The sequence below is a fragment of the Malaclemys terrapin genome, chromosome 21 (genome assembly GCF_027887155.1).
Source record: "Malaclemys terrapin pileata isolate rMalTer1 chromosome 21, rMalTer1.hap1, whole genome shotgun sequence".
NCBI classification, from domain to species: Eukaryota; Metazoa; Chordata; order Testudines; family Emydidae; genus Malaclemys; species Malaclemys terrapin.
The window spans coordinates 8,787,269-8,804,507 of NC_071525.1; the positions used below are offsets into that span (position 1 = coordinate 8,787,269).

The following is a 17,239-nucleotide window of genomic DNA, read 5'->3' on the forward strand; positions in this document are numbered from 1 at the left end:
AAACTCAGCGCAAGCACGGTAGCTGAGAACTTTCAGGATTCGAACAGCTGCGGTGGCCTGGGGTGAACAGCTCCAACGCCCTGAAGGCGCACAAGGCTCTGAGATCTGCCAGCACACGCGGCAGCTAGAAACTGACCAGGAGCCAGGACATCTGGAGAAGGGAGGATACGGGGTCAGGGAGGCAGGGAATGGGGATAGGAACGGGCCAGGGTGCAAATCGAGGGCCGATTGGACCTGGAAAGCTCAGCTGGGTCAGTGGGAACCTCTCACTCCCCTGGTGCAAACCAGGCACGATGCACTGAAGTCAGTGGGGTTACCCCAGTCTGACCGCGGACTAGGAAGGAAGACGATCCGGTCTCTGTGTTTCTATCACTGGGTCTAAGGACCCATGAGGGCTACAGGAAAAAAGCGACTGGGAGCTCTGGGGGGCAGGACATTGGTCTGGTGTGTGTCTGTGCAGCGCCTAGTGCCATGGGGTCCTGGCCCGTGGCTAGGGCGCTTGAGTGCTACCGTAAGACACCTAATATGGGTTTCTGGTTCACGGCTAGGGCGCCTGAGCACGACCGTAATACACCTAATACATAACATACAGCGCCTAGCACAAGAGGGTCCTGGTCCATGACTGAGGCTTTAAGGTGCTACCATAATATACCTAATAAATAATAATAATTTTAACCCTCTGATCCAACAAAGCACTTAACCCTGTGCTTAACTTGAAGCCCTGATTTCAAATGGGACTGCTCCCATAGTTACAGTTAAGCCCACGCTCAGGCCCCGGAAGGCCTCACAGAGACCACCCCCCTTTTCCTTGTTACTCTGTGTGGTCGCTAACATACATATCTTTTAAATGAAGCGTCACATGTAATGCAAATAGGAAGGTGCCACCTCACCAGTGGGCTGAGAACAGAAGACGTCTGTGGTGCTTTTTAATGTACCAAGCCACCCCCGCAGCGCAGGGAGAAGCCAATTCGATTTTCAGATCGACTTTTTAAAAACAAAAACCACATGAGGAAAAAAAAGGCCAGAGGATTGCCTGTTAGGAGAGAGCATTGTCCAGTGAGCTCTGGGGGGCAGGGAGTGTCTCTTTGTTCTGTATCTGTGCAGCGCCCAGCACAATGGGGTCCCAATCCACGGCTGGGGTGCCTAGGTGCTACCGTAATACACCTAATAAAAGTGATCAGAACATAAGAGGGAGTCAGGACTCCTGAGATCTATCCTGACTTTTCCCACTGACTCACATAGACGTTGCTGCTGGTCTGTGCCTCAGTTTCCCCACACGAAAGGGGCACGATACTTGCCTCCCTCAGGGAGACGCTTTAAGATCCTGGGTTGAAAGATGCTAGACGAGCCCGAAGCACTGACTTCCTCCAGCACACCCTGCTTTCCTCTGTGTCCCGCCGAGAGCTGCATCTCACCCTTGTGCTTATCCCCAGAGACAGAGCAGACCTCGTGCTGGGAACCTGTGGCGGTGGTGACATGGCAGCTCCCAGTGTGAGTGACCCCAGCAGTGTTCGTGGATACAGTGAAGCGGCGATGCGGGTTTCTAGGAACTGTTTGGAAAGATCCTTCTTCCCTGGTGATTTATATCCAAAATCAAAGCCATGGGGGCCGGATAGGAAGATGCAGACAGGCCGTTCCTGCCCCCCTCTGCCAGCCCCATCCCAAGAGATGGTCAGCGTAGTCAGTACCGGGCCCGGTTCCTGGGGGTATCCCGCTAGCTGGAGAGGCTGAGAAGTCAGGACGGCGGCAGGGACGGTGGCTCGTCCTCATCAGAGTCGAACTCCACATTCTCGTCTTTCACCCACTTGCCGGAAGGGTCCTGGATCCAGCCTGAGCTGAGGGAAGGACAGACAGACAGACAGACAGAGAGTTACAAACACCAGGGCGGGTGGATGCCAATTTAAGAATACCGAAGGATGGTGCTAAGGAGATGGTTTCTCTACCGACAGGGCCAGGATTCCTGGGTTCTATAACCAATTCTGTCAGTGTCAGTCACTCCATCCCACTCCCTGTGCCTGTTTCCCTCCACCTGTGACGCCAAACCCTTTGCAAAGCATTTGGAGATGGACGGGCGGGGAGCGCTGTGTGGGACTGCATGCATGAGAGCCCAAGAACTAGATGGGCAGAGCCATGGAGGAGAGATGGTAGGTTAAACCCCCAGGCTGGCCCCCAGCAAGGGGCTGGATGGGACTTAGGGGGCTTTTCCCTTTGCTGAGTGTTGAGATGAGCTCCTACCCCTCAGCCCCAGGGATCGGACCCCTGCCGATGCACCCTGCTGCTCTGCGGGGAACAGGCAGAAGCCAGCTCACCTCCTGAGCAGGAGATAGTGCTCCAGGGCTTGGCGCTTCTCAGGGCTGATGGCTCCAGGCTGGGCAGACAAGGAGGATTTTCTTTTGCTGCTTCTCTTGATCCTCGCAGCAGGTTCCTTCTGCAAGTCTAGAATGAGACGAAAGGGACGAGATGAGGCCGTGAGGCCTTGGAAGGTTGGGATGGAGCATCGCTGCCCACCGGCACCTCCACGGAGAGCTCCTCACCTCTGTGGACACGCTTAGTTCCGAGCCAAACTGGCAGCTCATGGGAGGCTGAGATCAGGGAGCTCATGTGACGGGGTAATGGCGCTTTGCATTTCTACAGTGATCTGTAACGCCGCTCACAAACCTGAGTGACAACAATGAATGCACCCCGCCCCCCAGGGAAACCAAGGCCTGAGGATTTGCCCCAACGCAACATAGCAAATCAATGGTGGGGAGAGTAAGAACCCAGGAGTCTGGACTCCCAGCCCCTCCCCACCCCCCCACTCTGACCACTAGACCCTACTCCCCTCTCAGAGTTGGAGCTAGAACCCAGGGAGTCCTGACTCCCAGCCCCATCCCCCACTCTAATGACCCCCTGGGATAAGAACCCAGGAGTCTTGCCTTCCAGCCCCCCCACTCTAAGCAGCAGACAACAGCACTGGAATTTCCCGAAGATTGCAGAAACATACGAGCTGCTGCAGTGAGACAGGCGAATGGTCGATTTAATTGTCCCCAGGTGCCTCAGTGGAAGGGGCAAGACCCCAGAGCCTCTCAGGCTGGTACCTGCTCGAGGGCTGGCGTGTCCAGGAAGCCGCGTGGAGTGGGGGATGTCCGCAACAGCACATCCCTCTTCGCCTCTCGCCACGGAGCTTCCCGGTTCTGCTGGCTGCTTTCCCACGGCACTCCCGAAGGCAGCGGGGGCAGCAGGCTCCGTCCTAGAAGAACTAACGCTTGAGCCGCTGCCATCGGGCCTAAAACAGACAGCAGGTCTCCTGAGACTAGTGGCGACCAGCTGCCCGCTGTGCACGGCCACAGTAACAACCAGGGATGGTATCTTGCTCTCTAGAGCCCCACTCGTCAGAGGACCCCAAAGTGATTTCTGGACAGGGAGTAACCCACACAACTCCCCACGTAAGGAAAATAAATATTATCCTTGTGTTACAGATGCGGAAACTGAGGCACGGAGGGGAATTGGCCAAGTCAGTGGCACAGCTTGACACAGAACCCAGGAGTCCTGACCCCCGGTTCCCTGTTCTAACCACCAGACCCGCTCCCCTCCCAGATCTGGGAACAGAAGCCAGAAGGCCTGACTGCCAGCCCCCCTGTTCTAACCACCAGACCTCACTCCCCTCCCAGAGTTGGGAAGAGAACCCACGCATCATCTCTCCTAGTCCTCTGCCCTAACCACCTAGGGCTGGGAACAGAACTCAGGTCCCCTGCTCTGACCATTAGACCACACTCTCTTCTCAAAGCTGCTGCCTTCACGTGATACACGTTCCGCTGCTGAAATATAAAGTAGGCACAGAGAAGACTCACAATCCCCTGCTCTGAAACCGTTCCCACTACACTCGGCGCCTGGCCCACCAGGAAATGATCAGCTTAAGGATTCAGGGCCAGATCCTCAGCTGGGGTAAATCAGCACCGTACCATGGACGTCCACAAAGCTATGCTAAGTGACACCCACTGGGCGAATGGCCCTTACAAAGGAACAGAGCAGAAAAGCCTGCTGCGGGCAGATGTCCAGCAGATGGTGGCGCTACCCTGCAACAAAGACCTTGCCAAGGCAGTGCCTGGCTCTCGTACCATCCCCTGACGCCATGGTGAACCCTCGACCCACGCTGGCAGGGAACGCATAGGTATTACCTGTTTCTTCGGCAGCAGCTGTTATAAGGAGAGGCTTTCAGCAAAGCATTCTGGGCAATCTTCCTGGTCTGAGCCAGCAAGGGTGCAGGGTGCGCAAGATCCTAAGGAAAACACAGACAAGCTCAGCACAGCCAGCCAGGTAAAGGTCATGGGAGGGGCTCCCATAGGGCGCACGTGCCAACCTGCGTGCCCGCCTCCTCTGCCCGCAGGAACTCCTGCTGCCGCCGCTTCTGCACCTCATTCTCGCGCGACCGCTTCTTTCCGTAGAACGTCTGCAGGCCTGGGACACAGAGACAGACAGACACAGGTAATCCAGGCAGTGAGACTCTCGCCAAGAGGTCTGCCACCCAGCCGAGGTTACATTGCCAAAGGGCTGCCGGGTTGGGGTGGCACGGACTGCCAGCTCCCGCTGTGTCTCAGGAGGATGGATGGATGGCTTTGAGCAATCCAAGCAGTGTGAAGGTCCAAACCTCGCTGGGTCATCTCAGTCTGTCCTTCTCCCAAGGCAGACAGACAGCTCCACCCCTGAAAGGCACCTCTCTAAATGGCATCATGGGGCTCATGTCTATTGTCTAACGCTCCAGAGCGTAGGTTCTGGAGGGGATCAAGCCGGGCTTCAGCTGATCTCTAACTATTAGACACCAGGAAGAGACCTATGTGAGAGGCAGATTATCCCACATCTGCTACTCACACCTGCCTCTGAAGCACCTGGTGCTGGCCACTGTCAGACTGAAGATACTGGCCAAGAAGGACCTTGGGTCTGATCCAACCTGGCAGTTCTGTCGGTGATAAGACAGTTCTTCTACCTCCCAGCACCACCAACTGCCCCTGAGCTTTGGGAGTGAAGCTGGACTCTTCTTTCCTCCTGCACCATCTCCACTACCCAGGGTCTGCAGCTCCTTAGGGCTGACTTACTAGCGACGTGTTTCTTGCCGGCCCTATGGACCGTCAGCATGTCAAGCGTGTCGAAGACCGGACGGTGGAAACATACTGTGCAGGCGTATCTGAGAGAGAGAGGAAAGACAGTCATATCAAGCCAGGAGCATCTCCCCCTCACGCACACCTACGAGGACAGATGGGCCCCCCCAGCCCTTCTTATCAGCGCAGTTGGTAACACTGGGCTGGAAGAGACACTAGTTACATCCACTAGAATAAATGACCATGATTCTCAGATTCACCCAGCGCAGTAGGACCTCTATGAATCTAACTGGCCGAGGCTCTCAAAGCACAGGCAGCCAGGTTAAGTGTTACTATCCACATCTTACCCATGGGGAAATGGAGTGATTTGCCCAATGAGTCAATGACAGAGCTGGGAAGAGAACCCCGGTGTCCTGATTCCCACTCCAATGCTCTGGATGCTGGACCACATACCCTCTGTTTTGTTGTCCCCAGTTTGCAGTTGAGGAAACAGGTCAGGACAACGTAAGTGACAACTAAGGAGAGTCAAGAACTGAACCCAAAATTCCTGGCTCTGTGGCCACTGGACCGTGCTCATTCTCTGACAAACATCCGAAAGTCTGAATGCCGAGCCAACCGGTCTGAGTGTGTAATATTAGCCAGAGGCTCTCTTGGGGGGCGTGTGGCTCTTTTACATTTGAAGGGAAGTGGGAACTGCAAAGCCAAAATGAAAACTAAACTAAAAATACCCAGATCAGCCTCAATATACAGCCCAGATTCCAGCTTTTGGTGGTGTTTGAAATCCAAATCTGGATCTGGGTCTAACTTTTACAGATCGTCCCTATTTTTATAATGGGCCTGAGCAAAACATTCCTGACTCTCTCGCCAAGCAGTCTGCCTGACTGCTGGGGCCTTGGAAATCCAGATCTTAATTTAATAACAAATAACAACCCCTAGCTAGCTCTTATCTAGGGCTTTTCATCAGTAGAGCTTGATAAAGGAAGAGCAGTATTGTTATCCCCATTTTACAGATGGGGAAACTGAGGCACGGAGCGACGAAGGGATTTTCCCAAGGACACCTAGCAGGCCTGTAGCAGATCAGGGAAGAGAAACCAAGTGTCCTGATTCCCACTCCAGTACTCTGTGCATTAGGCCACACTGCCAATCTTGCAGCTTCAGTCCCCAGAATAAATAAATACGCTAATTAATGAATTGAACTGATTCAAAGGGTCATAGTTCAATGTGGGCTTTAGGCTGAGGTTGGATTTTATTTGACCCGATCCTTATGGCATACAGTCTTCTCAGAACCACGTCGCTTGCTGTCAAATGGATCTAACGCACCTGCCGTTCCTTAGCAGCAGCGCCTCGTCCTCCGGGATGTAGTTTGCCAGAAGATCTGCAACTCTTCTTTTCTGAATAAATGACCAGGCCACGTTACAGAGGAATCAATCTCTCTGGTGTAGGCAGTAGAGCAACTGGCATCAGTGTGGCCATAGATGAATAATAACAACAATCTCTGGCTTTTATCTAGCGCTTTTCATCCGTGGGTCTCTGAGCGCTTTACAAAGGAGGCTGGTAGCATTATCATCATTTTACAGATGTGGAAACTGAGGCACAGAGCAGGGCAGTGACTTGCCCAAGGTCATCCAGCACTGCGGGCCAGTGGCAATGCTGGGAATAGAGCCCACAGCAGCAAGGATGAGGAGCGTGGGAGGCAGGAGCCAGAGGCCGAGAAGTGTTGGGGTGGTTGGAGAGTGACAGCACCAGGGGCCGAGGGATGTTGGGGGGGGGATCACCCTGGGATGGGAGAGTGGCAGAGAGTGTGTGTTGGGGGGAGCAGGGGAGTGACTCGGGGGTTGAGAGGGAAGCTTGGGGACTGCTGTGGGGCTGGGGGGCAGTGGGAGAGTTGGAGGCGCCAGGGGGCGGGGAGTTGAGGGGATTGCTCTGGGGATGGGGGTTTGGGGAGAGCTGGGGAGGGGTCGCGGGAGCTGGGAAGATTGGGGGGATCACTCTGGGGATGTGGGGAGCAGGGGGGCTGTGGGGGGACTGGGGAGGAGTCAGGAGGTCACTCTGGGAATGGGGGGCTAGGGGGAGTCGGGCAGGATCGCTCTGGGGATGTAAGGAGCAGGGTGTTTGGGGGGGCCTGAGGAGTCAGGGGGTCACTCTGGGAATGGGGGGCTAGGGGGAATCGGGCAGGATCGCTCTGGGGATGTGGGGAGTCGGGGGGCAGGCGGTTGTGGTGGGACTGAGGAGGAGTCAGGGGGTCGCTCTGGGGATGGGGGGCTAGGGGGAGTTGTGGGGCCAGGGTGCAGGGGAGTTGTGGGGGGGCTGAGGAGTCGGGGGGTCACTCTGGGAATGGGGGGCTAGGGGGAGTCGGGCAGGATCGCTCTGGGGATGTGGGGAGTCGGGGGGCAGGCGGTTGTGGTGGGACTGAGGAGGAGTCAGGGGGTCGCTCTGGGGATGGGGGGCTAGGGGGAGTTGTGGGGCCAGGGTGCAGGGGAGTTGTGGGGGGGCTGAGGAGTCGGGGGGTCACTCTGGGAATGGGGGGCTAGGGGGAGTCGGGCAGGATCGCTCTGGGGATGTGGGGAGTCGGGGGGGGGAGCCGGGGAGTTGTGGGGGGACTGAGGAGGAGTCGGGGGGGTCGGGCAGGATCGCTCTGGGGATGGGGGGAATCGGGGGGGGAGCCGGGGGTTGTGGGGGGACTGAGGAGTCGGGGGGGTCACTCTGGGGATGGGGGGAGTCGGGGGGCGTCGCTCTGGGCCCCGGAAGCGCCCCGGGCCCCGGGCAGCCCTGCGGAGCCGGGGTGTCCGACCCCACTGCTCAGCCCGGCCCGGCCCGCCCCGGCCGCTCACCTGCAGCACGTTCAGCTGGCCCGAGTCATCCCCCTCCCGCTTGAAGGACATGGCGGCGCTCCGCGCCCCCCGGCCGCGGTAACCATGGGAACTGAGGCCACACAGCACTTCCGGTTTGGTTCTCTTCCCGGACTACCCTTCCCAGCATGCCTCTGGGCGTTCCGCGCAGATAGGCCCCTTGGGCTAAAACGCCCATGATGCATTGAGACGGTTAGCGGAGGCGGGGCATGATGGGAAATGTAGTCCCGGATCCTGGCCCCTCTCCCCCTAGGCGAGGCTTGTGGCTGGGCTGGGCGGAACGTTCCCCGCTGTGCCACCTCTTTGGCCCCAGAGGGGCGGAGCCTGGTTATGGGGTGGGGGGAACTACCAGGAATCCTGCGGGGCAGGCAACGTGCCAGGGAGAGACTACATGTCCCAGAGGCCTTTGCGCGGGGTGGGAAGGAAGGGGGCTGGCGCCGCTCTGCTCAGCTGTTCGGGGCCGGCTGAGCGACGCAACTGGCTGCGTGTTGCGGACACTGGCTGCTCTGCAGGGGAGCGGCTGCTGGAGGGTGGCTGGGGCCGTGGGAGCGGCGGGGTTCCTGGGGAGGGGGGAAATTGCCCCTTCCCCCGAGTAAAGAAGGAGCTGGGGAGGGGACAGAGAAAATTGAGGAGACCCCCCCTGTGTCCCTCTCTGGCGTAAGGGGTGAGCAGGAAATTGGGGGACCCCCCTTCCATCCCCTCCCCCACTTGTGCAGAGTGGGTTTTGCTGCGTGGGGAGGAAATTGGGGGCCCCCCTGCCTGTGCCCTGGAGTAAAGGCTGAGGGGAGTGGAGAACGAGCAGGAAAGCAGAGAGACCTTTGTGGGGGGCTCAGTGTGGGGGAGCCCTGGCCTGGCTGGGAGGCGCATTGTTTACTCTGCCCGAGGGGGGTCCTGCCATGAGCACCCCTCAGGAAAGCCCCTCCAGAGCCCAGGCACCTCTGCTGCCCGCACTGGTGCCCCACTGACTTGGGGGGAGGGATGGCCTCCCCATCCAGGCAGGGGTCCCCTGGAGGGGCTGGGCTGCTCTGCGGCAGCAAGACCCGGTCCTACGGCAGCCTCGTCAAGTCAATGTGCTCCCCGGTGAGGGAGAGGAGGGTGGAACATCGCCTGGAGCCGGGGGACACCTTGCAGGGGCTGGCGCTCAAGTATGGGGTCACGGTAGGTCTGCGCGGCAGCTCTCTATTGCGATCTGGGGGGGTGTAGGTAACCTGGCAGGAGGGACCCAGTGAGGTCCCACGGTTAGAGCAGGGGACAGCGTACCAGACTCCTGGCTTCTCTTCCTAGCTCTGACAGGGGACTGGGGTCTTGTGGATGGAGCAGGGACCTGGAAGCCAGGTCTCCTGGGTTCAGGGTGGATTTGATTTAAATTAAATTGATTTAAATCATTATTTAAGGTTTCAGAGTAGCAGCTGTGTTAGTCTGTATCCGCAAAAAGAACAGGAGTACTTGTGGCACCTTAGAGACTAACAAATTTATTAGAGCGTAAGCTTTCGAAGAAGTGGGCTGTAACCCACGAAAGCTGATGCTCAAATAAGTTTGTTAGTCTCTAAGGTGCCACAAGTACTCCTGTTCTTTTATCATTATTTAAATCACTAGTCAGGAAGACTTGATTTAATCATGGATTTCTACATAAAAGTGCATTCTTGTTGGTTGTTATAACCTTAAGACCTATTCTTCACAACTCCAAGATGGATGTAGGTTTCATTTTTAGAAGGTACACACTATACATTTTTAAAGTGATTTATTTCAAAAACTTTTCAGATGAGTTTTACAGCTATGTCAGAGAATGAATGACTGTTTGGTTATTTCATTTACCAAAGGTAACCGAAGCAGATATTTATGAAGTCATTAGGAGGTGAACTATCTCCAGTGCAACAGGTTAATCTTTAATATTTGGAGGATTTTCTTGCCATGTTGTATTAGGAGGAGAACATCACCAGACAGACATTTAAATTATTTTATTTAACTAAAACAATGTTATGTATTCTGGATTTTTTTCTTCAATAGCAAACATAATATTTTAACAAAACAAGCATATGAGTTTTTGAATTTAGTTAAACATTCAGTTTTTTTCAAAATAGGTTTGGTTTTGTTAAAATTGTTTTTAATTAAAATAGATAAATGAAATATTAAAAAAAAAAACAAAAACCAAAAATTAAATCGACTGTGTCAGCCAGGTCAACATGAGAAACTTAAAATTTTGGCTTTTGCAGCTAACTCAGTTGTCTTCACCTTCATTTTCCTGTTTGTTCATAACCTGGAAAAGAAAAACAAACTTTCCTGCTTTTTCAGGTACCAAACAATTTCTCAATTTGGAATGAATTAGTCCAAAGGAAGAAAATATTCTTTCTACACCGTCAGTCTCTGAATCCAAGTGCTTAAGTGACTTCCACCAGTTCACTGGTGTGACTTTCTTTAAAACGTCATCAGCAAACATATTTCTTGCATGGTTCTTATTCCCAAACTGGTTTCTTTTACGGCCTTCTGTCATTATAGGTTTTCCCTTCTAGTGAGAGACTGGTATGGTAGATCTCAAATCAATGAAGGCTACACTCAGAAAGACCTCAAGGCTTCTGGAATATGCGGCTCAAACAGTTTCACTTTTATTTGTACTGCCTGTCCCTCCTGTCTCATATTTATCTCCATACTTCTTCTCCTTGTCCAGATCTATTCCGCCCCCAACAATCTTCTATTCATTGAACTTTTTGAAACTTTGTACTTTTAGAGAGAGATAAGGGATTGACAAATTTGCAGAGGGACAATAGGGTTGAGGTCTGTTATTTCTCACCTCTATATATTATTTATTTATTTAAAAACATTTTTGCTGTTAACAAGCATGTTACCTCTGGGGAGACAAATCCACAGTTTGAGAACTGCAAAACTAAGCATCTCTGAGGGTATCTTCTAGACTGAGCACTGAGTCCCATTGGGTAGATAGAAAGATTAACCTAAATAATCTATACAGAAGCCCCTGGAATCCCATCAGATTGGGTTTCTAATCCATGAACTATTGGAACTCATTTACAAAACTTTTCTTAAACATGACATGAATATATTGTCTCATACTATAGAATTAGAATTTATAATCCCTATTCCATGATGAGATACCTTTGAGCTATAATGTATCTTAACAGGTTTTTTCCTCGAAAAGCATTTTATAAAAAAAAATCCGATTTAAATAAAAAAAAATCCAATCTTTTTGATTTAAAAAAAAAATTATTTTTATCCAGCCTGCCTGGGTTCTAGTCCCCACTCTGGGCCTCAGTTTCTCTATTACAAAAAACAAGCTATTGACCTATCTTTGGTAAAGCACTAGCTATCTGATAGGACTGGTGAATGCTCCCCAATCCACCAGCTCTCCAATTCCAAGCCCTCCTGAGGACGCTCTTAAGTAATCCCCTCAAGAAATGTGCAAAACAAGCAATTATAGCTGAAGAGTGAATCCTTCCCCTGGGTTTCCTAACGCGTCCTGGCTTCCCTTCTTCCCCTTGTCGGCCCTGAATCTGCAGCTTGGGTCCAGATTGATTTCCACCCCACAATTAGGGTGACCAGATGTCCCGATTTTATAGGGACAGTTCTGATTTTTAGGTCTTTTTCATATATAGGCTCCTATTACCCCCCACCCCCTGTCACACTTGCTGTCTGGTCACCCTACATTTTGTACAGTGCTTGGTGTGTCTTGAACGAGGAACTCTGCCGAAGCACTTAGCGTTACCGCTTTTTGGTTTTGTTTGCCGAGCATCTGGGGTGAAGCAGGGAGGGTCGTGTCATGAGCACCCCTAAGAAAAGGGGCACTGGCAGGAGTCACGCCTCCAGAGTCCAGGCACCTCTGATCCCCCTAGAGTGGGGACTCCTGGTTCTTGGCTGAGGCTACTGCAATACACGTAATGAATCCTAAGAATTGATACAGCTCCAGAGCAGAGCCAGGGGCTTGGCTGCGAAATCAAAGACACGGTCTCTGCCCCTAGGACTCTACAATCCAGCACTCTGATCATGGAACTCTGAGCGGGCACCCCACTGGTGTTCCTGGGCTGTGGGGGTATGGGTGGGTGCATGGGGAGGCTGAATGTCTGGAGTCTCATGCAGGATCAGGGCTGAGGGCTCTGACCCTGCACTTGCCGTCTCCTCTCGGTCCCCCGTGTGTGCGGCTGCCTCCCTGTGAGGCTGATGTGACCCTGGAAATGTGCACACACAGTCACGCCCTTTCTCATTTCCTGTTTTTGCAGCTCTGTGTTCCCGTGGCTCTCACGGGGGATCAGTTTCTGCTGCAGAAATCCCCCTGGTGGTTGGAGCCAAAGCCTGCCCCGGTATCACCTCTGGCCTGGGCCTGCATATGTGGTCAGGCAGCAGGAGGCTGTTGAGTGTCTCTGGGAGCGTAGCAGTTTGAATCTTGACAGGCCCTGCAGCCTGACAGCACCAGTTCAGTCTTCCCTATGACACATGCATGCTGCCCCCTGCTGGTGTGCTCCTGCCCTGCAGCCGGGAAAGCGGGGAGCTGTCTCTGGGGCTGCCAGCCAGGGGGGCCAGCTCATTTTGCAGGAACCCAATAAGCCGCCAGTCAGGCAGAAGGGAGGGTCTTTCAGGCTGTGGGGTGGAGTCGCGGCATGTGCCATGGTGATGGACTCCCAGCCTGTCTCCTTCATCCACCTCTGGCTGAGCATAGGAGACAGGTGGGGTGGACCAGCTAGCACACTTAACAATGGCATGTCTCTCTCCCGGCCAGTGGGACAGCACAGTCCTTGCCTGGCTGCATTGAACATCATCCTCCAGGGGCTTGGTCAGTTTCCCTCCCCTTCCCCCCCCCCCCCCCCCCGGCATTCAAGTTCCAGCAACGCCCTAACCCTTCTCCCTGCCAGCGTGAGCCCGGCACCCGCAGCCCAGATCACGTCATGCACACGCTTGCCCTCATTGCTCTGTTTGCCTACTGCTGTCCTCCACCCCAGAGGTGGCTGCATTTCGGTGGCGCCGTGATATTAGGTGTCCAGCCTGCAGTGAAGCTTTAGGGAACAAGCCCCAGATCAGAGGCGGCAGTTCTCTTGGTGTATAGAGATGGGGGTTGGTAACGTGTGTCCCGGGCCTGGAGGGGTTACAGGTGCTTGTGGTCTCTTCCCAGATGGAGCAGATCAAGCGGGTGAACCGGCTGTACACCAGTGACTCCATCTTCCTCAAGACGACACTGCACATCCCTGTCCTGGTGGAGCCCAAGCAGATGGCGAATGGTTTAAACCTGGAGGAAGAGGAAGAGGAGGCGGAGGAAGGAGCCAGGCGGCCCCCCACGGGAGAGGAGAAGCCGGTGCTGAAAAACGGCTCCATGACCAGCACAGGCACCACCCCCGGCCACGACCTCTCGGCCACGGATTTCTTAAGGAAGCTCGACTTGGAGATCAGCCTGTCCAAGAAGGCTGCGGTGAAGAAGCTGCGGGAGCGGGAGATCGCGTGAGTGCTACCTTGAGGTTACTGTAGCGCTAAGTAACTACCGTGGTGCCCGGGCTGTATCGATCCCCAGACCTACTGCTCTGACTCGTAGGCCCTGCCAACTGTGCTAAAGGAGAATCTCTGCTGGCTGCCCTTGGGTTAGTGCTTATATCCTCTGTGGGGCTGTTACAGGGCGAGGTGACCCCACAACTGCCTCCTGCAGGGGCTGCAGTGATGCCTGAGCACCCCCAGCTCAGGTTTTACGTGCCCCTTGGTGGGGAGGGAGAAATTAAAACCTCATTGGATCAGGCGCTGTGCTCGTCAAACTAAAAGAGCCCAGCGCCATGTCCTGCCCCATAGCCTGCTCCTCCCCCCTCCCCCCAAGAAACACACTTACCCGGGGGTCCCCAAGGCTGACGGGCGGTGCCCTGGCAGGGGGCTGTAGCGAAGGGAGCTCGGCCGGTGGTGAGAGAGTGAGGGGCCGTTCATTGCTGATGTGGCTCCCCCCCCTCCCCCCGCGTGACCAGGTGAGTACAGGTACCATTGGCGGCTGTGCGCAATGCTCATGGGGACCGGGAGGGGGGAATAGAGACGCGTGTGCGGTGGGGAGTTCTCTGAAGGCGACGAACAGCTGCACGCGGCAACGTGGACTCACACCGACACGTTTGCTTTGATGCTGTTTGCTCCCGGGGCCCCTCCTTCCCCTGCTTCATCTCCTAGCGGCGCTGTGCAGGCAAGAGATTAGAGCCAGGAAATGGTGTCCTGCCGGGCGCGTGTCGCTCGCTGCGGGGCGGGAAGGAATTCACGAGGGGTCCTGGGATGTTTCCTGGGTTCCTCCAGGGAAATGGCCGTTGGTCGCTGCTGGGGGAGGGGGAGATGCTGGGTTGGACGGGGCCTGGGTCCGATCCAGGCTGTCAGCACCTGCCTCCCTGTGGCTCGCGGGGCAGAGCTCCCTGTGCTGCTGGAAACGGGGATCAGTTACTTTCCTCCCTTCTGTGCCGTGCTGCAGGGGGGTTAAACAGCCAGCGCGTTAGCTCAGGGTGCAGCCAGAGGAGCCCGCGGCCACTGTCTACCCCCAGCCGGCTGCTGTACAGGGAATGCCCTTCTCCTGGCCTGGGAGTCTGACACAGCTGGGCCTCTGAGGACTGCCTTCGGGGAGCTGGCTGGGCTAAGGACCAGGCCACTGCTTGCCATTGACTAGTCTCTGAGGCCACTAGAGGGCGCTGTTGCCTGTGTTGAAGATCTCTGTGGTTCCTATCCCAGCCCTGCCCCCCAGCTTGGCTAGTGCCCCTCAATCCTGATCCATAGCCCCCTCCTACCCCAACTCTGGGCCCCCGGCCCCCCAGCTCGGCAAGTGCCCCATAATCCTGATGCGCAGCCCCCTCCTACACCAACTCTGGGCCCCCAGCCCCCCAGCTCGGCAAGTGCCCCTCAATCCTGACCCGCAGCCCCCTCCTACCCCAACTCTGGGCCTCTGCCCCCCCAGCTCGGCAAGTGCCCTTCAATCCTGATCCATAGCCCCCTCCTACCCCAACTCTGGGCCCTGGGACCCCAGCTTGGGCAGTGCCCCATAATCCTGACCTGCAGCCCCCTCCTACCCCAGCCCTGGGCTCATCCCCCAACCTCAGCTGTGCCAGTGCCCCTCACTCTCAGCCCACAGTCCCAGCCCATGGCATCCTCCCCCCAGCTCTGCTGATTCCCTCCAGCCCTAGGTTACTTTGTTGCTTTGAACAAAGATTCCCACAGGGATTATACAGGCCTCCCTCCGCCCTCCCCATCTGTACTGTCACCTCTGGGACCCCCCTACCCGCCCTGGCCCCATGTGTCTAAAGGGGGCTCTTCCCTGGATCCTTCCCAGCCCCAGCAGAGGGCGCTGTGCCAGTTCAGCCACCCCCGAGCAGGGCATGGCTGGGGGGATCCCTGAGCAGGGCGCGTCCGCAATGGCCACTCCCTGTCTGAGATCTAACCCCCTCCTGTCTCCCCGCAGAATCGCCAGGGCCGAGCTAGAAGCCAGCAGGACCGTCTCCTATCAGAACGAGCCCTCGCCTCACGCTCAGCAGCGCGCCCTGCTGGGCCCCGTGCCGCTCACCAAAACCACCCGGGCCGCCACGCTGCGGGACCAGGAGGACGAGATCTTCAAGCTCTGATGGGCGGAGCCTTTTTTTCCCCATGGACTCGCCTCTCCCCTCCTAGCCGGCGCGTCCAGCCACAGGGGGGTGGGGAGGGCAGCGCAGGGTTTGTGATGGCCCTGCCAGGGGGACCTGGACGGCGCTGAGGCCCTGATCCTGGCAGGAGCCTGCGGGAGTCCTCCGGCTGCCCCTGTCTTCACACCAATCTGCAGAGGGATGGGCTGGCTACAGAGGGAGCAGTGTATGGGGGACGTTCTGCGGTTGGGGGGCGGCGTGCACAGAGACGTGTTATGGGGTGACTGGTAGAGCGGCCCCTTGGGGCGGGGGAGTCTCAGCGACACGCTCTAATGCCCAGCGTTTTCTGCGCTGCTCTGCTCTTCGCTGGCCTTTCCCACAGCCGGGCTCTGAGCTCCCTGTCCCAGCGCGCCCGCCTCTTCCTGTCCCATCCCGTCAGGTCGCCATGTTCAGAGACAGCCCCGTTGCCTGCAACCCCTTTGGGTCTCCTTGGCTCCCCTGCTGAGACTTTAGGGAAAGGCCTCGGGATCAGGTCCTCAGCCCGGCCCCCCCAATCATCTACTGATGCCCCTCAATCCCAACCTGCAGCCCCCCTGCTCTTCCTGTTGTGGGACCTTGACCTGTTTCTAAATGAAACAAGCGCCTTCACAAGCCTGACGTCCTGGGGGGTGTCAGGACCCTCGGCAGCTGATCCCATAGGACGCCTGGCAGGCAAGAGTCATCATTGCCTGCAGCTCCCACTGCCAGCGAGCCCACGTGGGGTCGGGCTCTCGGGGCCAGCTCCCACACGGGAAAGGCTCAGCATCCGCTGTGCTGAAACCCAGTCCCTTGGGCCTGAGTTGAAATCTGCCCGAGTCTTTTCATTGACCTCTGGGGTGGGGCCTGGCATGGGGGCCGAGGGGGCAAATTCCATACGCTGCTTGGCTTCCTTCCCCTGAAAGCGATGGGCACAACCCCTCCCACCCCCGCTCCCCGTGGATCTGTCCCCCGAGTCTGTCAGAGCTACTCAACGACCTCTCACTGCCTAGGATTTCTCTTAGCCTGGTTCTGGGGGAGGGAGCCGGGGTCTGTCCCAGTTAGCCCAGCGGGGCCAGTCCAGCTCTGGGGGAGGAGCCAGGGTCTGTCCCTCCTTGTGTGCCATTAATCCAAGAGCTGACCAATCCTTTCTGCCTGTCTGGCCCCACTGGGGCTGTCTGGAGCCCCTGTGATACTAGCGCTGATGATCGCCTGTTAATTTGTCTCTTGGTTACTGGGCGTGAGGTGTGAGAGGGAAAACACCCAGCTTGACTCTCAGCTCCCAAGCTGATGTTTCAGGCCGGGGAGGGGGCGGAACGGGGGACAGATGACAGCTAGTGGCTTGTAAGTGGTGTTTGTGGGCCAGGGGTGAATGGAGGAACTCCCAGAACAGCCCCTCCTTGGAAGGCGTTAGCTGCTTGAGCCGAGCCAGAAGCCCCAGACTCTGAAGGGGGCAGGTAAGCCGGGCCCTGATTTCCCCGCTCAGCCGTATTGATTTGGAACCCTTTGCTGTCCATCACGGCCCAGCTCTGGAGAGGGAAACGGAGTTAAAAATAAAACCCTCCCTTGGGTTCCTCTTTAAAGCTTCCTCGCCGCCAAGAGGCCCAGATCCTCTTTTAATAACTCTGCCAGGTATTTGTTAGGCACAAGATTGAGATCGGCCGCCCGGCCAGCGGCGAAGGGACTTGCAAATAAAACTGTTCCATCCTGATTGCTCTTTGAACAAAACACACAACATGTC

The 17,239-nt window shown here is 56.0% G+C and overlaps 2 protein-coding genes across 4 annotated transcripts; one reads left to right on the top strand and one right to left on the bottom strand.

The window, feature by feature from the left end:
* Positions 1-898: 898 nt before the first annotated feature.
* SCNM1 (sodium channel modifier 1) lies at positions 899-7,996 on the bottom strand. 3 transcript variants are annotated; one of them, XM_054010826.1, is made up of 8 exons: positions 7,907-7,996; positions 6,396-6,466; positions 5,073-5,161; positions 4,340-4,437; positions 4,158-4,258; positions 3,078-3,229; positions 2,310-2,436; positions 899-1,835 (listed from the first exon to the last, which is right to left on the bottom strand). In XM_054010826.1, exons 1-8 carry the CDS (start codon positions 7,955-7,957, stop codon positions 1,736-1,738), a joined length of 789 nt encoding a protein of 262 aa, XP_053866801.1. In that variant the 5' UTR covers positions 7,958-7,996; the 3' UTR covers positions 899-1,735. The 3 variants fall into 3 exon arrangements, with proteins under 3 accessions (XP_053866801.1, XP_053866802.1, XP_053866800.1); XM_054010827.1 differs by having other exon boundaries at positions 899-1,830; positions 3,078-3,265; XM_054010825.1 differs by having other exon boundaries at positions 3,078-3,265.
* Positions 7,997-8,375: 379 nt separating this feature from the next.
* On the top strand, positions 8,376-17,233 carry LYSMD1 (LysM domain containing 1). The gene is made up of 3 exons (XM_054010465.1): positions 8,376-9,082; positions 13,038-13,360; positions 15,327-17,233. The coding sequence occupies exons 1-3, from the start codon at positions 8,903-8,905 to the stop codon at positions 15,484-15,486; spliced, it is 663 nt and encodes a 220-aa protein (XP_053866440.1). The 5' UTR covers positions 8,376-8,902; the 3' UTR covers positions 15,487-17,233.
* The last annotated feature ends 6 nt before the right edge of the window (positions 17,234-17,239 follow it).